Source organism: Delphinus delphis, chromosome 11, assembly GCF_949987515.2.
Source record: "Delphinus delphis chromosome 11, mDelDel1.2, whole genome shotgun sequence".
Lineage (NCBI taxonomy): Eukaryota > Metazoa > Chordata > Mammalia > Artiodactyla > Delphinidae > Delphinus > Delphinus delphis.
The window spans coordinates 64,467,547-64,490,541 of NC_082693.1; the positions used below are offsets into that span (position 1 = coordinate 64,467,547).

General features: G+C 33.2%; 2 protein-coding genes across 2 annotated transcripts in view; one reads left to right on the forward strand and one right to left on the reverse strand.

Moving 5' to 3' along the window:
- Positions 1–22,995, forward strand: part of PTPRQ (protein tyrosine phosphatase receptor type Q) — a 196,617-nt gene that overhangs the window by 163,495 nt on the left and 10,127 nt on the right. The window contains exons 36-42 of the mRNA XM_060025305.1: positions 5,281–5,307; positions 5,961–6,042; positions 9,161–9,251; positions 14,188–14,264; positions 20,784–20,918; positions 21,134–21,259; positions 22,072–22,220. Of these exons, the coding sequence (XP_059881288.1) occupies positions 5,281–5,307; positions 5,961–6,042; positions 9,161–9,251; positions 14,188–14,264; positions 20,784–20,918; positions 21,134–21,259; positions 22,072–22,220 (687 nt within the window). The remainder of the gene's footprint in view (positions 1–5,280; positions 5,308–5,960; positions 6,043–9,160; positions 9,252–14,187; positions 14,265–20,783; positions 20,919–21,133; positions 21,260–22,071; positions 22,221–22,995) is intronic.
- Positions 1–22,995, reverse strand: part of LIN7A (lin-7 homolog A, crumbs cell polarity complex component) — a 399,161-nt gene that overhangs the window by 20,565 nt on the left and 355,601 nt on the right. The gene's annotated exons all lie outside the window — the stretch shown is intronic.

Here is a 22,995-nt window from a genome sequence, read left to right on the forward strand (position 1 = left end):
TTGGTTTCACATGTGCTAATGTGGAGAGGCTTCAGTAATAAGGAAAATTCAACTCTTGCCACCCTGGGAACCTTACCTCACCTCTTTGATGTCAGCAAGAATGTTGCTCTTCTATATGTATTTAAAAGACCATTTCACCTTGTTTGAATAAAAGAACTATCAGTTGGGCACCTACAAATGCCGGGCACTGGAAATACTGTGATGAAAAAGGAAGGGGCACTGCCTCTAACAAGCTGCCCTTCAAAGAGCTAAGCTCCCTTAAAACCTATTTGTCCTTACAGATATAAAGAGACATGCTGAGGAACTACTTAGCCTTTACTAATTGATTATTTTTCTAGATAATAAGAAAAATACTGCATTACTACTTATTCAGGTGGCGTGTTTACCTTATAAGGTGAAGTTTGAGTCAGCTATATAGTACTAGCCACTGGTTGGGATAATATTTTTAACTTGTATTGAGGACCAGAGAAAAGTCATTGGTGATTTGATAAAAGAAAGGAGGAGGGTCTGAAAGGATACTATTTGAAAGCCTATAACAAATAAAAACAATAGAAAAAAACAAAAATTAAGATCCCTTTGAAAGCATTACAGTAAATGCTTTGGATAAGTAACAGAATATCATTGTAGAAATAAATGTAAACGTTGGAATAATGAATTGAAATATATAAACTAAAAACCTCACACTCAATATTTTACAAAACTTGGAAAGATCAGTTAACATGTTTTATCAGAAAGATTCTTCAAACATTTTTAGTTGAATATGAAGTACATGTTAGTGTGACAAATACAGATTTTTACATTAAGGCAATAAAATTTGAGGTTCCTTTCTTTTTAACCTAACTTAACCAGTTAAGTAGAAAACACTTTCTCAATTTGTCTTATTCCACTGGTAATGCTGATTTAAGCTGCTCATCTATAGGCTATCATCTATGGCTCTCTATTTGCACTATATTTTAATTCCCTATAGATTTCAACTAATTGACCTTGAGGTAAAGCTCAGTCTCTGTGACAATATGGTCTTCAATCACCACTGCCAACATAAATAAATGGTTCCTCTCTGGATCTATCAAGAGTAATCTGAGTGGAATTTAAGTTTTTGATAGACTTTGAAAAAAAAATGAGCCCAGACATGAAATAATACCCTTTTCAACAAAAGGGCACAGGATTTAAGCTAAGATTCATGTAATAAAAAGTGTTTAGCCCTTCATATTGGAAAGTGGTCAGTTATCTTACTGAAATCTGAATAATTCCCAAATTGATTTATACACTAATGAACTGAATATGATTTGACAGTATCCTTCACTGTTGTATTGTAAGTGAATAAAATAAGAGGACTATACCAGTCTAACATGCTCTCCATGTAACAATTTTTTAAGTTTTTAAAAATATTAATAGAAAGTTTTTTGCGTCTCTTTGAGTGTCTCCATAGATCACTTTATTTGAAAATAGCACTCCTGAAATAACATTGTTGATTTTCATACACATTAATTTCTATGAGGTTTTTTTATGCTTATCTAACCAAATAATTTTTCTTAAAGGAATTTAATTTCTTCATCAGTAACAAGTCAATGCATTTTCTTCATATTATATGCCACCTTCTTTTCTAATTCCCTGCATAAATTGTCCACATTACTATTTTCTCCTGTTTACAAACAAAACTTTAAAACTTCAAAGAAAAATAAAATTTAGAATGCAGCCACTAGTTAAGAGAAAAATATACAATATGAAGCTAAGAATCAAGACAATGACATGGAGACTACAGACAAAAACAAGAAAAAAACTAACTTTTATTTGAAACAGGTCATTTATGCCAAAATGTCTTCTCTATTTAAGCTTTCCAGATAGGTATTTTGATTTCAGTTCACACATAATTGTGAGATAAGCATGGACTGGAAAATTACATAAAAACAGACTGTTAGAAGCCTCGTTTCTCACATTATGTAAATACAAGTGTGACGAACAGCTTATGTAAAGTGATTGGGTTTAGATAAACAGTGATACTGAAAAATAAATACATAAAGCCAAACAGATCTTATTTTTTAAAACATGTTTTTTTAATTACTTGTCTAGACAAGAGTGACTCTATTGTTCATGTAATTTCCTAAGTATCTAGCACCTGTTAACTTCTAATGTGAGAGGATCTGATATGGCTTTGTTTAGACCTGTATACTGTTTATTGATGCATCTATGATCATACTTATTTAAACCTTTGAGTAGGATCTCCTGAGAATTCTCAATCACTTAATACTTTTGTGGAAAATTCATTTAATTCAGATATCCTCTCATAATAATCAGAGCAGTTGTATTTAGCTTACTATGTATCTTAGTCTGAATTCATCCACAATTTTATATTTAACAATGATTTATTCACTGTCTACTACGAATAAGTTTATGAGGGACTTGTAGTAAGCCAAGTGTTAATCTTGCCCCTGCCTTCAAGCACACATGAATCTCAATACATGTGTCCTTAATACATGTACTTTTATATAGCCGTAACAGAAGGTGGAAGATGATTTGTCCATAGAAATTTAGTTTCATAGAAGGAAGAAATGATTTTCTCTGTAACAGAACAGGGTAAGGTCCATGGGGGAGCTAACATTTGAATCAGCCATTAAGCAATCAGGAAAATCTGGTTGTGGGGAAACACCTGGAACGGTAGAAGAAACTGATAGTGAAAATATCTGGAGTACAAACAGGGTAATGTGAAGGGTAGTTATAAGGAATAATGTAAAAAATGCAGGCATGATTAGAAATGCTTTCACATGATAATATGAAAACAATTATTACAGCCTTTATATTATTAGGGATTTATTTAGAATTTGAATTGAGAACTAGAAAACCAAACGTGGCTTTGAAATATTTGTTATCACTGTTTATTCTGGGACTCTGATTAGGAAGAATACCATAGGAAATCTTGCTGCTTAATTTAGTGCAATCTAGTCTTCCCAGTTTTGAGTAAAATTTATTCTTTTGGAAACAAAAAAAAAATCATTGTATCAGTATCAATTGTAGAACAGATCAGTAGGAGGAACTTGAGTTCAATAAAACTAGAAATAGCAATTTTAATACTAATGATAGTAACTAACATTTACGTACTGCTTCCAAAGCCAGGGGTGGGCGTTTCCTAGCATTTTACATACATGAGCTTGATTTACATATATTTGCCCTATTTTCTAAATTAGGAACTAAGAAAGATTAAGTGACTTGCTCAAGATAATATAGCTGGTAATTGTTGGATCAGGTATTTGAAACCATTTTTCAAAGGGCATTGTATTTTTTAAGAAAAGAATTCACAAATATCCACCCAAATCCAATAGCTAGCCAGTTATGGTTTAAAATCAGTATCTCTAGAGAGAGCTTTCAAATGCAAAATAAAATAATAATAGTAAAATAAAAGCAACCTTCTGTGGAGTTCTTCACTGAAATGAAATTGACTAAAAGGTATTAATCATAATTTCTAAATGAGAGAATAGAACATTAATCAAAGTAGAACAAGGATATGAATAATAATCTCGTGCTTTAGCTATTTCTTGCTCTACAAACTAGCTCTATCTGTCAGGTTCTAGACAGCACAGTAAAAATATTTTTGCCAGTACTACCTCAAATAATCCTGGATCCTCTGGGAAAAGAGAATCTCCCCAATATAGGATGGCTGTCATTAAAGCAGATGTAGTGTTTGAATTTCACCAATCACAAACTCAGTAATGTTCCCTGTTATAAAAGTGATCTCCACTTAACTCAAGCATTCCCATTTCTGCGTGGTAGCAGGGAAAATGATCTTGCTAATTCAAGTATCTCATTCATTTCTATCTTAAGCTCAATTCATTAATATTTGCCCAACCTGACCTTCGTTCCTTTCCTATTTCTGAGGAATATCATGGCATAGGAACACTGGGGCATCAGGCATCTTCAGGGTCTTGGGTAGTGTGTGTCTGGCTCATGGTTGTCTTTTTTTCTTGCTGGTCTTTGCTGAGGCGTAATTATTTTCAACGGGGATTGCTTGCTGCCTTAGTCCCCACTGCATGTGTCAGAAGTCTTTCCAGGCCCTCCAATTCATACACTGTTTTCCTGTCCCCAAATTAAGGATTCTTCTGATTCAATATCCCATTCAGGCATCTCCATATCAACCTAGTTAGAGTCAGAATTTCTCTGGTGCCTCCTTAGAATCACTCTAGGGTATTGTGAGAAGCCCACAAGGTCATCCACTAAGACTCTGCTCTAACCTATGATTCTATGCTATGCTATGTTGCTGTACTAGGTTATACCCTGAGGAGCTGAGAGATACTTCCTTCTGCTTGGGGACACCTATAGCATTAACCAAGAATTCTACCACTCTTCTTCATAATACTTGCTCCAGCACCTCCATATTTTTCACCAATTCCTGTGTTGTAATGAAATACACTCTTTTGACTCACGTTTTCTTCATTGAACACACACATCTGTGACCATTTTCAAAGTATTTAAGCCACATTTTTCAATCTAATATTTTTCATTTGTCCTTTACTTCAAAAACCATATCCTCTTATAAATATCTGTCACTTAAGAAATACAGTGAAATCGTCTCTAATAATATTTAAAATTAAAAACTTTGATAAAGGTACATGTTCTTCATTTTATTTCATCATACTTTGTGCCTTTTGTGTTTTTTTGCAGTGCTAATTTGTTGTGCATGACAAATGTTATTAAAGATGTACCCATCTCTGAATTTGTGTGTTGCATAGTCTATTTAGCTGTTAAAAATTATTTCAATTTTTTTCAGAGTATAAATAACTTGACCAATGAACTGCCACAAAAGATATGTATATCCAAAGTAATTGAAATGATTGTCATTTTTTATGGTTATATATTCATGAAAACTCACTCATGAAACAAGACTTAGGCAATTTGATGTCATTTTTCAAAGATTCACCCTCCCTGATTTAGCACTTTTTATGAACAAAGAAAAAAATTTAATTCACATTAACATTTTTAGACCAATAAATACTATGCAATATATTAAAAAGTGACCTGTTTTTGATGTAATGCCCCAAATGCCTAACAATATAAAATAGTACCTTCTCAGCTTGAGAAAGAAGCCAAATTATTATCTGGCCATATTTGGGTCCAAATAATATAATTTCAAAAATGATATAGAATTTAAAATAATGATCAAATATCAATTAAAGGCATAGCATATTATATATTGCTGATTTACCCTGTTTTTCTGATTTTAATCTGAAACTCTTTCAGAAAGAGCTGTACCCTCAACTCATAATCCATTTAACACAATCTCTGTTGCAGGTTACTTAGTTATAGAAAATCCATCAAGTAAGTTTGTTAAATATCTTTTCTTCTTTCTGAGTATCAACTCTGGATTCCCTGATTCGATGAATCTCAATGTGTGGTTCCTTTTTTGTATGTTTGTTAGAAAAACCTCCAAGCTGGATATAAATCATAAATGCATGACTAATTGCATGGTAACTGGAGAAATGCTTTCTCTCTCTCTGGGGTGAAGCCTGCATGTCTGTATTTTAGCTTGGGAAGTAATACAGGGATATTTAAACTCCTTAGGGTTTAAAAACCATGTCGTTACGAGAATGAGGTCACTGCAATATTTTATATCTTCTAAAACCTTGTAACGTATAAAATGTTTTCTGTATGACAAAGAGGTTTTATGTGTTTTAGGATTCAATGATGACTTTATGCCCTTACATTTGCTTGAAAAACTTTCTTCATTAAAATGTTAAGTCATTCATTTAAAGTCACTTAAAATTTGAAGGATTTTTATACCATGAAATACAAAGAAAGTGAACTTAAAGGGGGAAGCTAATTTTGTAAATATGACAGAGTGACTTTAAAGGGCTGTGTGCTTTTGAAATGTCCCTTGTCCTCTAACTTGTCAACTGTAAAGAGAGTGCCCAGGCTAAAGGAAAAGAACTCAACCTAACGTGACTCCATTTTATACCTTTCTTTGCTTGGAGGCCGATAAGCAAGAAATCCTTTCTGCAACATGTTGAAGAGCTTTGCACAAACAACAACCTAAAGTTTCAAGAAGAATTTTCGGTATGTTACTAGCAGTTGTCACAACATTGCCAGACCTCCAGTCGTTTCATGTGTCACATTTCATGTCCAGTTTAAGCTTGCAAGGCCATGAAGGACTCTGGCCTTGATAATCAATACCCAATTACCAGGTTGATTGTTTGGATAGTAACGTTACACTGGGCAGCCTCTGGTGCAACCTGAACAGAATTATTCACCTACTGTGTCAGGAAAAGGTGCTCCGGATCAGAGACCTCCCCAGCAAGGGCAGCCTGGCCCTGTTTCTTCTTTGCTTTCTCACCCAGATGTACATGCAACTATAGAATGCTGTATGCATCAGGTTTTGTGTGTGTACGAGGTTTGGGTGGTACCGTAAATGTGGCTTTATATTTAAATAACTGTTTTAGAAACTAAATAATTCCATTTCCTATTTGCCTGCTTAGTTTATGTTAGTGGTATAGATGAACCTGAGAACAGAACTTGATGTTTCCAGAAATTATTTAAAAAATGTTACTTTTAGAACTTTCCAAAAATAAAAAACAGATAAAAAGAAGCCTATAAAACACAGGTATTACTTAAGTGATCATGGAATAAATGCAGTATCACGTTATGGAGAATATATGAAGTTAAGAACTTGTTACTTTTACACTTTTTGAAAGTTAAGATTAATTTTATTGCTTTTAGCATCTTATATATCCATAAAGTTGAAATTACATTAAAACATAAGGCATGTGTTAGTCTACAAGCTATTTTAAAACTTGTGAGGCTCTTTCCTAACTTATTTTGTATTATAAAAATAAAACAGATTTCTAAATGTTACCAAAAACTTTATTTCTAGTTTTTCCTGAACTTTTAGTGTGTGAACAAAAACAATTGGCTTGAATAATTCAGGATTGTAATATTTCAGTCTCTCAGGAAATAATCACAAAAAATGTGAGAAGATTAATGGTATTTCCTACAGCTTTTGGTTATGCTTCTTAAGTAATATTGGTCTGGTTTTAACAAAATCAGTGGTACCATAAAACTCTTCTTAGCATTTATGCAGCAAGAACTGTCAATTTTTCAGGAACAAAAGGGTAGTTTGTTTAGAATAGGAGTGAATATAGTTAACATTATACATGACTGAGTAGATGAAAAGTTTTATTAGCAATAACATTTTCTCATACATTATAATGAGAAAGCTTCTAGTTTAACTTTTTTGGAGATCATGGTTTTAAGTACTTGGGTGTTTTTATATAAATATATAGGTTGTATATATTAGGTAAATGTATATTCACATGTAAGGAACATGGTTTTTTTAATTGCTTTTAGTTCTAGTGCTGTATTTTTTAACTGTTTTAATAAACAAATGCATATTTGATGCATATGTTTGATAAAACTTGTAACTCAGGTCATATTCGCTTATACCTTAAATATTAATAAGCTCCACTACGTGACAGGTATTGATATATATGAATTCAACACTTAAACAGCTAAGTGACCTTGGGTAAATCACTTAAACTCTCTGTTGTTCAATGTCCTCATTTGTAAAATGCTGTATCTTGTTGAATTGTGAATACTAAACTGATTGAATGTGTGTAATACTGAGAATAGTGGCTGGCACAACTATTTGCCATCATAGTGATGATTTCATAAAGAAGTTCAAATGATGAAGAAGAACTGCAGACATGTATTAAAAAAAAAACCCAAATGATACCGTATCATGATGGAGCTATGCAGAAAGAAGTGAGGATCAACTCTGTTTGGATAGCTGTCAGAAAAGACTTTACAAAAAGGTGACCTGCCAGATGAACTTTAGGATGGAGCAGAAGTCCAATAAGTTTATAAAGGGGGAAAGGTATTCTAGAGAGAGAGAATGAATGCAAAAACATAAGGATGCAAAGCAGTTCCACTCATCTGTGATCCCACTAAAAACTGGGAACCGTAGGAGAAAGAGCTACATAGGAAAGGTTGGTTGAGGCCCTGTGTGCTCTGATAAGAATAAGACCACTGAGTGTAACATTACTATCCAAACAGTCAACCTAGTAATTGGGTATTAATTATCAAGGCCATAATCATTTAAATCTATAAATGGAAACTTCTGTAACTACAGAAAAATAGGTACCACTTTTCAGGTGATTCCAATTCATCTTCTTTCCCCCCTCTATTTCTTTGTCTCTTATAAATATGCTGACATATACTCCCAAAACCTGACACAAGGAAGCTGTTCTAGGATTCCTCACTTGGTTAAAAATTTTTTTTCTAAGCCTTTAGTGCCAAAACGCCAGAATTCAGATGCTTATTAACACTGTCCCTCTTCTCTAACACATACACACTCATAAAATACTGTCCAGAATTCTCTTGGAGGAAAAATAAGGGAGAAGGGAAAATTATCCAGTTAAAAGAAATCCTTTATAATAAAGTGGGAAAAAATTGCAAAACCCCACGGTTTTAACACTTTTTAAGGAATTTGGTAAATTGAGGCATTTCTAATATGGAAAACTATAAATTTCATAAATGTAAATCATCAGCTCAGCAAAATAATGAACACATTTTCTTGCACCAGCTTTCTTTATGATGAATGGATTATATCGTGATTTTTCACCAAAATGTCAATAACAGATCTTGACCCTTCCTCTGATAATTCTTTATCACACCTTTGTATTCCGCTATCGATTTAACAGTGCCCACTAGGAACAGGAATTGACCTTTGGCATTTTCTCACAAACTGACCAATGTTGTACCAATTAATAGGCGTGAAATCACACTGCCTGACGAGAAAAAACAAAAAATAAATCACCAACTCCCTTACCCTACTAAATAGACATTAAAATATTAAATAATACACAGTGTGTATTTGACAAAACCATTAGTAAATTATGAAAGGAGTTACTAACATGGTTGCTGCACCTCAGAGCTTCCCAAAGGGCAAAGAAATTATGCCAGAGAAAGCAGTAGCTCAACTAATCAATTCTATTCAGGAATTTTCAGTGAAAGTTCATGTAAGTTCATTACTGTTAATTTGACCTTGCTTCTGCAGTTATGAGAAGTGTTGTCATTTTAAAAGTAAAAGGATTTAGAATAAAGAATAGTCTTTTACTAAGTGGAACTTCTTGTTTACCTCTGAAATAAATCTAAACTTTGCAATGACTTCAATCCACAGGAATTACCAAAATTTCTTCAGGATCTTTCTTCCACTGATGCTGATCTGCCTTGGAACAGAGCAAAAAACCGCTTTCCAAACATAAAACCATGTATGTGTACATACTATTTCTGGTTTTAGATAATGAAACATTTTCAAATGAGAGCAAAATGCATTTTAGCATTTTTTCTTAAATATATATTACATATTAATTGGATTATAATAATGCGTTTTATTAGCAGCTGTTAAATTGTATCTCTTTTGCTTTGTTAATATTTATTAAAGTTAATGTACATGGTTTTCAGCTTATTCACACAAGGTTTACTCATGCAGGTGTAAGAAACTGTAGACCTAGTAGTTTCTTAGCTTTGTAATTTAACCCAAGTAACGAACCTTTCTAATATCTTCCTACAGACCTAGTTCTCAAATGAAAAGAGAAAGTTCACACATAACTTTGTGCATTAGTTTTCTTAAAAGCATGGCAGTGCTTTGTTAAGGAATATAAAAAATGCATTGCAAAATATTCATTGAAGATCAGAATAAAGGTATGCTTACCAGGATTGGTTTTACAAAGGAGGCGGGCTTGTGCCTTACCACAGTGAACATGGCTTCATTTTTCAGTCAATAAGAAAAGAAACCATCTTACATGGTACACTGTTATTATTCCTTATGTCATTAAAAAGAATGTCTACTGATGTGAAATAAAAAACCATATTATTGCTTTAAGACTTAGCAGTGATGTGAAAAAAAATAACATTCCTCTGCTAATAATAGCTATATGTTTGATATATTTTTTTCAACAGATATTCCTACTAACTATATTCTGATTCAATACATTTTTATATATGAAATTAAAAAGTGGTATTTGTTAAGCTCTGAAATAGTATTGTTTCAAAATCTAGAGTTTTAAAATATTCCTAATTTTAGAGTTAGTATATATATTTTTTTCTATGTTCTATGCCTTTTCAAAACTGTATTGGGGAAACTTCCATATATATATATAAATTGAACTCTTCTGTCTAGAAAGACACAGACTTAAAGAAGGGTGTAATCACAGAATGTAAAATCATAAGGATATGGATAGGAAGAAATGGACCATATTCTGTTATTCTAGAACTAGAGGCATGAAGTAAACAAATTTAGGGAAACATGATATAGCAGGTAGTAATCTAATGGAATCTGTTAATTCCCAAGAATTAGAAAAGGATGAAAATACAAATAGCTTTAATCACCTAAAATCCTTCCCGGAACAAAACAAATCAAAGGTAAATGACTTTAAGAGTAAGTTGACAAATAAGACATCATTGTAGGAAATAAGGAATGTTAGTGTTACATCTCTCAATTCCTGTGGCATGACCTTTCTTAATAAGTCCTTTTGTTTTCCCTTTCAGAGAGTTAACTTGAGTTGGATGCATCATAAATTTAAGAGATACGGAAATTCTCATGTTTTTATATTCATCTATACCTAAATTTCCTTCAGACTCTCTGCTTCATGATTACTTAGTGATATTCTGTGAAAAAAAGTACTATAGTGTGATTGAAGGACAGTTACTGTGGAATATTTAATATTTATTTACAATTGTGTATTTGGCTGAAGTAATGTGTATCACTATATATAAGTAAATCAAATATATCTAACTTATTTCCAAAGACTAAAGAGTATCTGACTTAAAAATATATATAAAAATTTGATATGTTAGACATTTTAAAAAATGTGTCATTTCAATCTTTTATTATTAAGATCTCAGTGCATTATTTTCTGGGTTCACATAATGGCCATAGGAAAAGTCACATAATGCTAGCTTGCTAGCTCTTACAGCATAAGAAATGAATACGAGTGGTCAATATAACTAAACAGACATCCTTAAAACAACAAGAACTGAGGGGTAAGATTATCCAGATATCTAAAGCTAAGACAAAAAATAACTAGTGATGGAATTATGTTGTAAACCAAGGACGTTTTAGAATATTAAAAGCTTTGCATGCATGTTTTTCGCCTTTTCTAGAGTCAAATGGATAATGTCCAATTGTATTCTGCTTTCTTCTTGATTTCAGTACAGAAAACTTATGGTAATTTTTCTAATAATATACTACATCCACATCCAATATCCTTTAATGGATTTTTAGGGGAAAGCTTTTTCTTAAGTGTCCTCTTAAAGAGTTGGAGGTCCTATAAGAAATAATTTTGTTAGGAAGAATGTTGTATTTTTCAAGAATATTATTAGAATAATTTATTAGTTCAACTAATACATACTGCCTGCTGTATAGTAAAATGACTAAAACCATGTGGGCTCTAATCAAACTTCCTGGGCTGCAGTTCTGTTTACCTACTAACTACTTTAGTGACTGGACATATTATTTAGTGGTGTCGACCTCCTAACTTTCAGGAGTAGATGAAATAACCATGTAAATCACTTTGCCCAATACCAGAACACAGGAAGCTCTCCTAAATATTAGCTCTTATGATTGTTAGTAATCAATAGACTGCTCATTTTTAAAAGCCTCTAACTTTCTGGGTGAAAAAAATTTAGTAACAGGCCCTTAGAGTCTACGGTCTGGAGATGATAAACCTACTTCCCTAACCTCAGTTGGAAGACAAGCTATAAACTCACTTCTGCCTAGATGGACAAACAGACCCTCGCCCCTGCCCACATATACGTGGAACAAGAAAATGAAATGTTTAAACTAAATACATTCTCCCATTGTGCTTGCAGAGAAGCCATAAAGCTGAAATGTTTTTTTTCTCCCGTAGAGAGTGAATTCATTTAATAGAGTCTGAATTTTAGCTTGAGTCAGCTAAGTGAGATTCATTGTTTCCCCTGAGTAATGTAGGAAGTAGGATTTCAAATATCACAGTGCATTTTAGAAGATACTAGCTTACAGGGCTTTAAGATACTAGAATTAGCAGCAAATGCATGCAGAAGAGATTTCCAAGTCTCTCTTTGACAGGACACTATGACCTTCAGAAGTGTTCCAATACCATGAAGAAAAGTTTAGCTTGCTGTTGACTCAGTTATAAGCAGGCATATCGAGTGAATAGAAACCTGATGGCTTCCCTTCCTTAGTTACATGACTGGCCACAATGTCATTAAAATAGGCAGATCATACCAAATTAAAAATCTTTGGGATATAAATCATTCACATAAATTTGCTTGAACAATCCCCCTTCTTCAGATTCAAACACATTGGTCAGGTCATTATGATTACTATTGGTACAGCAAAGTCATTTAACATACAACGTGCTTAATTTTAAGAACATAAGAACGTGTTTTGTGTTCTATACAGCTTTATGAGTTCTATAAGCTTTCGTATAAGTTTTCCTCAAAGGATTCTACAAAATAAATATTATAACTATATATTATAGCTGAGGTAACAAGGGAATGGAGAAGTTAAGCAATTCACCCAATGCCATAAATGGTAGATAGATCATCTGTAATTCAAACACAAACCCACATTTACCTATTTTTCCTTCAGTACTGAGTGCCTTCCCATTAAGATTAAAAACAAAACAAAACAAACAAAAAACCTTCAAAATAGTTAAGTAGTAATAGATAAGTAGTAATAGGTAAGTAGTAATAGTAATAGATATCATTCCCTTGTCTAGTTAAAATTAGCACTGGACATTTCAATTATAATACCAACTCGGTAAAAATTCTCAGGAAAAAATAATTTTTTGATACTTTTCTTTGAAGAAAAGTAATGTGTAAAGGTTATCTAATTTTGCCATACCTTAAAAGTCTAAAAAATAATCATTAAAAGTTTGGTATTAAAGAAAGAATAGGCAGATAAATTAAGGGAAGAGTATAAATGGTCCAGAAATAGACCTAAACACATAGAGAAAACTAGTGTGTGATAAAAGTGGTGTTTTGAACAAGGGAGTAAGGATGGACTATTTGTTGTTCCAAATGTTAACAAACAAACAAACAATAAAGGTAGATTTTACCTCATTCTGTTTCAAAAGAAAAAAAAGCCCAATGGATCAAAAATCAAAATATTTAAAACAAAAGCAGAACACCGTATTAACGTCCCAGAAGGAACTATGAATGAATTTGTGAAAATAAGAATATTGGTGTGACAAAGACCTTTGTATATATCACACAAGAAGCCACAGTGAAGCCATAATGAAAAATAATGAGAAATTTGATTACAAAATATATAAGTTTTATCCATGGCAAGGTAGCTAGCAGATAAACTGATTAATAGAGGCAAAGACAAATGACAAACTAAAAGAAAAATTCAATACATGTAAAACATTCTTAGTATATTTTTAGAAAAATAGTATCATATGAAAATGTAATTAATAGAAAATGTATTTAAAATGGCCAAGGCATAAGCAAAGAAGCTCAATTTCACTCATATTTAAGAAAATCAATATAAATATTAGGAGACATCAATTTGTAACTATCAAAAGGTCATAAATTAAAATGTTTAATAATATGGCAGTGAAAGTAAGAGGAAAGTTCAAACTGTTCAAGCACTTTTGTTCAGAGTGATATGATATAACTTGAGAACAATTTGTCAGTATCTTTCAAAATTTGAGATGCACAATATGATTTGGGAATTTTACTGCTGGTAATGTATTCTACAAATAGACTCCTACATATGTGTAAAAAGTCCAGTTATATTTATTCAGCTTTTTATAATAACAAAATGAGATGAGTTTAAATCACCCTAAAGAGCTAAATAAGTATGTTATATTCAAGCACTGAAATACTATATGGCTTTTTAAAGTAATGAGCTAGATATTGTTGTTTATGCTAATATGGAAAGATACAGGTAAATAAGAAATTTTTGCAGAATAGTGTGTATATTGCCCACTTGTGGTCAATTTTATATGAATATATATAGAAAATCCTGGAAATAAATACAAGAACATATTAATAGTCATTGTCTCTGGGTAGTGAAAATATGGAATAATAGGGAATTTCTATTTAAAATTTTACAGCCGTCTATAATTTTTGATGTTATATCATGAACTTCTTTCTATTACTGCTATAGTAAGAAAGTAGCAAAGTGAATTAGCATTAATTTCTTATATTTTCTTCTAGATAACAATAACAGAGTGAAACTGATAGCTGATGCCAGTATTCCAGGATCGGATTATATTAATGCCAGCTATGTTTCTGTAAGTTGCTATTTTTATATATATTTTTATAAAACATAAATACTGCAGTATTACTCTTCAAACTATTTAAAACAAGAAATTCATTACAACCTCTATGAATTTAATGTACCAGTTCCTTACAACAACATTATGTATCCCTATTTTATACATGGGGAAACGGAGGCTCCAAACAGAGATTGCAATTTACCCAACGATCATTTCACTAATAAGTGGCAGACGTACAACTTCTAGCTACATATCCCCTGGTCTTTCCACTATTTCCTACGTTTGTCAGAATATTCTCTGTACACAATGAGGTCGGCCAACCTCTCTTTCAAAGAAAAATTAGTCATATGTACAGTCATGTCCATATAATATAAAAACCTATTATGCTCTTCCTCCCTTCTAGATTTTCAGTCCTTCTAGGGAACTATGATGCCTTGTTCTTTTCAGCCTCAGCTACTTACAGAACGTGCACTCCATTGTAGCTACTCAACAAGCATATCTTAAGTGAACCAACATGGGGTGAACTGTGACATGCCTAGTATACTATGTTGCACATCACAGATAATAAATGCTTGCTGCATTGGATTGAAAGTTGAATAAACCAAAGTGTTTTAAGGATCTCTCCCTCTCCTTCTCCATGGCTCTTTTGTTCTCTCAATGCTCACCACTATCATAGGTACACAGAGACCTTAGATGCACCCAAGACCTCCACTTGGGTTGACACAATCACGAAATCCGAGAGTAGGACCTGCTTTTGTGGTTATTTAATCCAACCATTCACCCAGGAAATCTTTCTGAAAAATTACTTGTAATTAGATATTAGCCTATCTTGGCATTGATTCACCTATTTCCTCCTTAAGGCAGATGATTCTATCACTGAACTACTCAAATACAGTTGTTTTATAAAAACAAGATATGTTCCCTTACATTTTCACCACTGACTTCAATTCTAATACATACCAAGGTTAACTATGCTTCTTATCATGACTCCACAGATACCTGAAGGTTCCCTCTACTGCCCACACTCCCACTGGTGTTTTATTTTTTCCTTATTCAGTCTTCTCATCCAGGCCTGCCATTTCATTTGGTCCCACTGGGGCTCTGCTTATGTGATGCTCCATCCTTTCCCCAACATCAAACATAACCTGTCCTATGTCCCATTCTCCCCAAGACTCTGTTAAGGGGGAAAAGAAGAATTCATCCTGAATTTTATATTGGTTGATAATTACTCCAAAATTACAATTATATATTGAATCTTATTGTGAAATAAGTGAACAATGGGAGCATTTAAGATTTCTTAATAGGAGAAGTGACGGGGGGTTGCAGAGGTTAATAAGTCATCCTTTGAATTTCATCCCATTTTTGCGCTAGAACTTTAAATCTATTTTGAAGAAAACCCAAATTTACTATTGTGATGATATATTTTATTCATTTATCAAATCATTGATTTCCCTGAAAATGTAATTCTTTTCTAAAGATTTTGGTGAAATCTTGTGCTTACCAATTTTAATTGTATCCTAAACAATATAGCATGTAGAAGTTTTACTTTGATTTGTAGAATGAGGCATATATACATTTAGATATTTAAATTTAAACAATGATCATGTATTTTATGATACCATAGAACAGAGCAAGAACAAATTGTTGTATCAGTGATCTATTAATTCGTATCATTTTTATTCACCAATAACTAGATACAAATGAATAGCTTATATCCTATAATGTTCAACCAGTTATGGGATGACAGTATAGGTTATGAATATGATTAGGAAGGCAACCAGACAGTTTTAGGAGGTATAACTGAACCACACATAAACAAAGGAATATTCATGAACCCCCAGTGTTCCCTCTAAATATTATAAGTTGTCAGGAGACAACCATAAGAAGATCACAATACAGGATGAGCAATAAACTAAATCTGAGTACATTAATACATATATATATATATATTCTGCTGTGGTCAAGTGATGTTGTAATATAATAAATTTTACAGCAAATTCACTATGACCCATATGTAATGATATGCGTAATCATTACTGAGCTACATGGTAAGCAGGCCCAGATGGAAAGCACTTTATATTAAGGCAGGTTTCAGTATTGGAGTGGGCAGTATGCTGTATTGCTTTTACTTCTGGGGATATCTCCTTCGCCTGGGATGTCAGGAACAGATGGAAATAGACAAAGTCATAATACCACAGTGGCCTCTCACTTCTCTATCCCCAAATTCAGGCAGTCTTCACCTCAGAAATAGTGAAGATTTCTCAGAATGAATGTTTGATGCCTCAGTTTCCCCCAACTCCCCACTTTTGTTCCATGGCACCTCCATCTGAAAGTTCATGAACACTTGTTCCAGGAGCAAAAGACAAAGGCCATCTACAAATGGACTCTGAATTCCTATTTCTTTGGAAGCTGGAGGAAAAGGGAAAAGAACTATAGAGCAAGGTAGAGAAAAAGCAAAATAACTAGTGTTTAGATGGAAAAGAAAAAGTGAAGTCTGGAGAAGGGAAAAGGGAAGACCAGTAGGTGGTCTGAAGGATGTACTTTAAGACTGGGAACTCCAGTCCTGGGTCTGTAATTAGATTACTATATGTTTATCTCTCTGCCCTTGGCTCTTCTTGGGAATTGTGCTCCTGAAGCTAGGACTCAGAGAGAGCCTGGAAAATGTTGATTAAGGATGGACTATGGGAGAGAGGTAGGGAGGAAAATAGATACTGCATCCTTGTAAACAACCACTAATTGTACACGTGACTTTAGGAATGTTTTCAAGAAAGCTAACAATAAGAACATTATGTAATGGGACAAGACCCCAACCCACCACCCCAAATTATCTCTCCTGTCAACCTGAGATGCCTGAAATTACTTCAATTTGAGGATAGCTTTTACCATAGCTGGAGATTGAAGATTAAAGGCTATGATGCAAAGGAGCTGTAATCGTATCAGAAACATCAGATTTCGTCTACTCTGGAAGAAGATTATAGTACCAAAGGACACTGAATCCCTGAAAAAGGGAAATGCAAATAACTAGGCGAAACATTTTATAAATTGATCAATTACAGTTTATTGTCCTCACCCTTAAAACGCTGCCAGGACACCATTCTCTCGATTTTCCATCTACAGCTTTGACACTTTCATCTCAGTCTCGTTGGTTCTCTCATCTCCTTGGCCACCAAACACTGAAATTATCTACAGCCCAATCCTTGAATTTACTGTTTCTTTCCAAACTCATTTCTTTGACAATCTCAACCATTCTTGTGATTTTAAGTAAGATCTATTTGCTAACTACTTTGAAATTATGTCTCTAGTTTGGACTTCTTTCTGAATTCCAAGCTCATATACTCAGTTGCCTTCATGACATTGCCACTTGAATATCCAAAAGAAATTTCAAGTTTAATATTTCCATTATGAATTCTTGATTTTCCTTTTAACCTGCTTATCCTGGGTGTGGAGAAAAGGGAACCTACTACATTGTTGGTGGGAATGTAAATTGGTGCCGCCACTATGGAAAACAGTATGGAGCTTCCTTAAAAAAACTAAAAGTAGAGTTACCATATGACCCAGCAATCCCACTCCTGAGCATATATCTGGAGAAAACTCTAATTCAAAAAGGTACTTGCACCCCAATGTTCACAGCAGCACTATTTACAATAACCAAGACATGGAAGCAACCTACATGTCCATCGACAGGTGAACGGATAAAGATATGGTGTATATATACATAGGAATATTACTCAACCATTAAAAAAGAATGAAATAGGGCTTCCCTGGTGGCACAGTGGTTGAGAGTCCGCCTGCCAATGCAGGGGGCATGGGTTCGTGCCCTGGTCCGGGAAGATCCCACATGCCGCGGAGCGGCTGGGCCCGTAAGCCATGGCCGCTGAGCCTAAGCGTCTGGATCCGGAGCGGGAGAGGCCACAACAGTGAGAGGCCTGCGTACCACAAAATAAAAAAAAATTTAAAAAATTAAAAAAAAAAGAATGAAATAAAGCTATTTGCAGCAACATAGATGGACCCAGAGATTGTCATACTAAGTGAAGTAAGTCAGAAAGAGAAAGTGAAGTCAGAAAGAGAAAGACAGAAATACCATATGATATCACTTATATGTGCAATCTAAAATATGATACAAATGATCTTATATACAAAACAGAAACAGACTCACAGACATAGAAAGCAAATTTATGGTTACCCAAGGGGAAAGGGGGTAGGGGACAGATAAATTAGGCGTTCAGGATTAGCAGATATAAAGTACTATCTATAAAACAGATAAACAACAACAAGGTCTTACTGTATAGCACAGGGAATGATATTCAATATCCTGCAATAAACCATAATGGAAAAGAATATGAAAAAGAATATATATTATATATGTATAACTGAATCACTTTGCTTTACACCAGAAACTAACACAACATTGCAAATCAACTATACTTAAGTAAAAAACAAATTTTTTTTTAAGTCTGCTCTTCCTGAAGTTTTCCCCATCTTCATTTGGAATCATTATTGACTTCTCTATTTTTCTTATACCCAGTATCCAATCCATAAGCAAATTCTCTTGGCTCTGTCTTCAGAATTTATCCAGATTTTATCACTTCTCACAATCCCCATTGCTATCGCCCAAACTAACCCTTGGTTGGATTGTTGCAATAACCTTCTAACTACTCTCCCTCCTTTCTCCTTTAAACCATATCAGCTTGTCTTACAGAAACCAGGATGAAACTCTTAAACCATATACTCTGTATGTTCAAAATCTTTCAAAGGCTTTCCATATCATTCAGAGTAAAATCCAAGATCTTATAATTACCTACTCTAGGACCTAAAGCACCATTGTCCTCCCTCCCTTGTTCTTTCCGACGTCACCTTCTATTACTGTCCCCCTCATTCCAGCCACTTGCTGTTCTTAGAACATTCCAGACACATCTCTCCTTTAATGCTGTTATACTTGACTTTCTACCTGGAACACTTTTCCTTCAGAGCTTGAAGGGATTACCCCCTTTCTGCTTCAGTTCTTTCCTCAGATTTCACCCATGAGTCTTTTCTGAACACCCTATTTTCTGAAAACTCTCTCTCACAACACATCACTTTTAAAAACTCTATGTAAATTGTTTATTTAATAGACTTATTAATAGGCTTGATGTCTATTTCCCCTAACTAGAATATAAGATAAATGAGAGTAGGAATTTTAGTCAGTGATGAATCCTCAGCTCCTAGAATAGTGCCTGACACACAGTAGACCTTCATAAATATTATCTGAATGGAGGAATGTGCATATTTTAAAAGTCTGCAGAGAAAGTGACTAAAATATTAATGGTGCTTCATTACGGATAGTGAGATTACAGATTAATTCCACATTCTATTATGTATTTTTCTGAATTTTCCAAACATTCTACACTGACTATATATTACTTTTTTAACCTAAAAAAAAAAACCTTTACAATGTAAAATAATTATATATTTCAACTGAGACTGGAAACATAGAAATGCTTTAGTATATAGTTTATTTAAGAGACTCAAGGTTTTATACCAGAAACTGTCACTGGGTGATTTTGGGAAAATCACCTCAAGTAGCTCATTATTCTTTAGAGTAAAATACACTGGTTGGATTAGATTTTAGGACCCCTTGAACTTTAAAATGTATATTTATTCAGTGTAATACTATATTCTCTGGCTACTGAGACAATTCCAATTTAAAAATAAAATTCACCTTTAATCCTCATTCCTCAAAATATTTTGATGTTTGGAATACATGTAATTTCATTACTATATTTTATTTATACAGTACCTTTCTTTAAGAAAAATCCACAGATATTACTCAAGTGGCATCCTTACATTCCAGGTGAATGGACTGAGTTTTAGAATAACTTGATAAAATCTACAAGAGCTATCATAATAGGGTTGAGACAAATCTCAGGTCCTATAGTAGTTAAATGAACCTTCTTATTATTCACATTACTCTTGGTCTGGAGCTCTGGAGAATAATTACTAATGCCATAGTTTACATAGATAAGTAATTTCTTGGAGAAAGAATGAAAATATCTGCACAATCTTTAAATATATGACAGTAACTTAGTGGAATGGGTAAGAGCGCTGGCTCTGGACTCAGACTACCTTACCAACTGTGAAATCTTCCACAAATTACTTCACATTCCTTAGCTTCAGTATCTTCCTCTCTAAAATGAGGATAATAATAGTTCTAATTCTCAAGGTTTTTATAAGAAACAAATTAATTGAAATACTAACTATAAGATGCTTAGCATATTGTCTGCTGTGAAGTGGTATTATTATTTTTTAGTCTTTACTGCTTTATTCAGAGTTAGAAATACATTTTAAGAACAGTTAGCTGTATAGTATATTACATTGTGAGGTTAAAATTAATGTTGGAAATTTTGAGTATCTATTATTATTTAGCATTCAAAAATGTACAATATTTTAAAATATTAGGTCATCTTAAACTAGTATGTTTTTCTTACATTGCTCAAAAACTAAAAAATACTATATATATGTAAATATTGATGCAGTGTTATAATTATATCATTCTAGGGCTACTTATGTCCAAATGAATTTATTGCTACTCAAGGTCCATTACCAGGAACAGTTGGGGATTTTTGGAGAATGGTGTGGGAAACCAGAGCAAAAACATTAGTAATGCTAACACAGTGTTTTGAGAAAGGGCGGGTAAGTTATTTGAAAATCTTTTCACAAAACTTTTACAATTCTGTTAATATATGTGTGACAATTTTAGCTAATACTTTGAGTCATCAATGACTTGGACATCTATAAAGCAGTTTTATCTTAGCAGCGATAACTGTGATATTTTATACACACACACACACAAACGTATCTATATAAAAAAATGGTTCTTATGACTGGTGATTCTTTTCTGAATACAGATCAGATGCCATCAGTATTGGCCAGAGGACAACAAACCAGTTACTGTCTTCGGAGATATAGTGATTACAAAGCTAATGGAGGATGTTCAAATAGATTGGACCATCAGAGATCTGAAAATTGAAAGGGTAAAAAAAAGGAGGGGAAGTCAAACATGATATAAAATATGAATGTTCTAAATGTCTAAAGTAAAATTAATTTCTAGACATATTGCTTGATACCTGTATATTCAATAATGCTTTTCTATTATTTTCAAAATAGAAGTTTTGAATTGGCACCTGCCTTCAATATCTACGTCACTGTGTTTAATTCCAAATTATATAAAGTTCATATTAACCAGTTAATATCAAATTCTTAGGTAGACAGGGGAAGAAAAAGGAGGAAACAACTAGATCACTAAGTTTATCTTATTTTATAAAGAAACTGTAATATCTGATTTAAAACAGGAATTTCCCAAATCACTTATCTCTGTCTACATCCTAAAAACTGGATTTTCTGTTTAATCCAGAACCAATACAGAAGCGATAGCATAGGATCCCACTTATATAACGTAAAGGCCTATAAACACAGAAAATGATATAAGGATCTTTATACTTTCTGACATTATCAGATACTCTATACCTGTGTTGTGAATAATTTGTGAGTGTGTTTAAGTTGTTAGGTCACAATTGTTCAAAATCTACTACTCTGGTGTTACAAAACGTTACATTGTATTTGAATTTAAATACCCTACATTATCATCTGCTTGCAAGCCTTCTCATTGTTTGCATTCATACAGAAAGGCAATTTTCTTTATTGTAGCAATAGTAGAAGGCTTCTCTTATAGGAAATTATGAAAACACAGTTTCTTCTGTTTGGTAAATTGTCATTTTAAAAGATCACCTTGAAAACCTGGCAAGTCAGCTGTCTTACCATGTTTCTTTAATGTCATTTTGTCTAGCATGGGGATTGCATGACCATTAGACAGTGTAACTTTACTGCTTGGCCTGAGCATGGGGTTCCTGAAAACAGTGCGCCTCTAGTTCACTTTGTGAAGTTGGTTCGAGCAAGCAGAGCACATGACACCACACCTATGGTTGTTCACTGCAGGTAAGAAAGAGATTTTTAGAACCTCTGAACACTAGAAACACTAGGAATGGTACTGAAACTCAGCGTGACCTTTTTATTATCACGACACCATTGATTTTCTGGCAGAATGTTAATGTAGATTCAATCCACCTTTTAGTTTTCAGTTATTTTACTGGTTATAACAAATCAAGATGTAGTTTTATAAAAGGTTAGATGGCAGAGATAAAATGAGTAATGACTATGTCTAAAAGCAAGGGAAATATATACCCTGGTACAGGAATTTTCCTGAAATCTTGACTGGATTATACCTCTCGAAGGACTTCAAATTAAAAACAAAAAAATTGTAGCCCATTTTTGATGTGGCTACACATCAAATGGATGAGTGTGGGTATGTAGGATTTTTTTATTTTTACGAATAAACATCTGGTCCTTCATTATTTCAACTGGTATTAGTCTAATATACTAATTTAAACTTTTTTGCAAAAGCAAGTTTCTAGATTTGACTTACAAAGAATAAAGAAAATGAACTTTAAAGATCAAATTAAGTGACCAACCCAAGCATGATTCAGAGTTTTTACAAACTATTCAAATATCTTTCTCTGACCTAGCTTTTTGAACATGATAAATAGAATGTGACCATAAATGAAGATTTTTCCCCTCTTTATTTTCACTGGTATTTTATACCACTGAAATACCAATACTCCCCCGCAAAAAGAAATAAAACTCACAGTTGTTTAGAATTCAGAGTTCTGGACATATTGATATGATTTATGATTTCTAACATGATATATCTAAG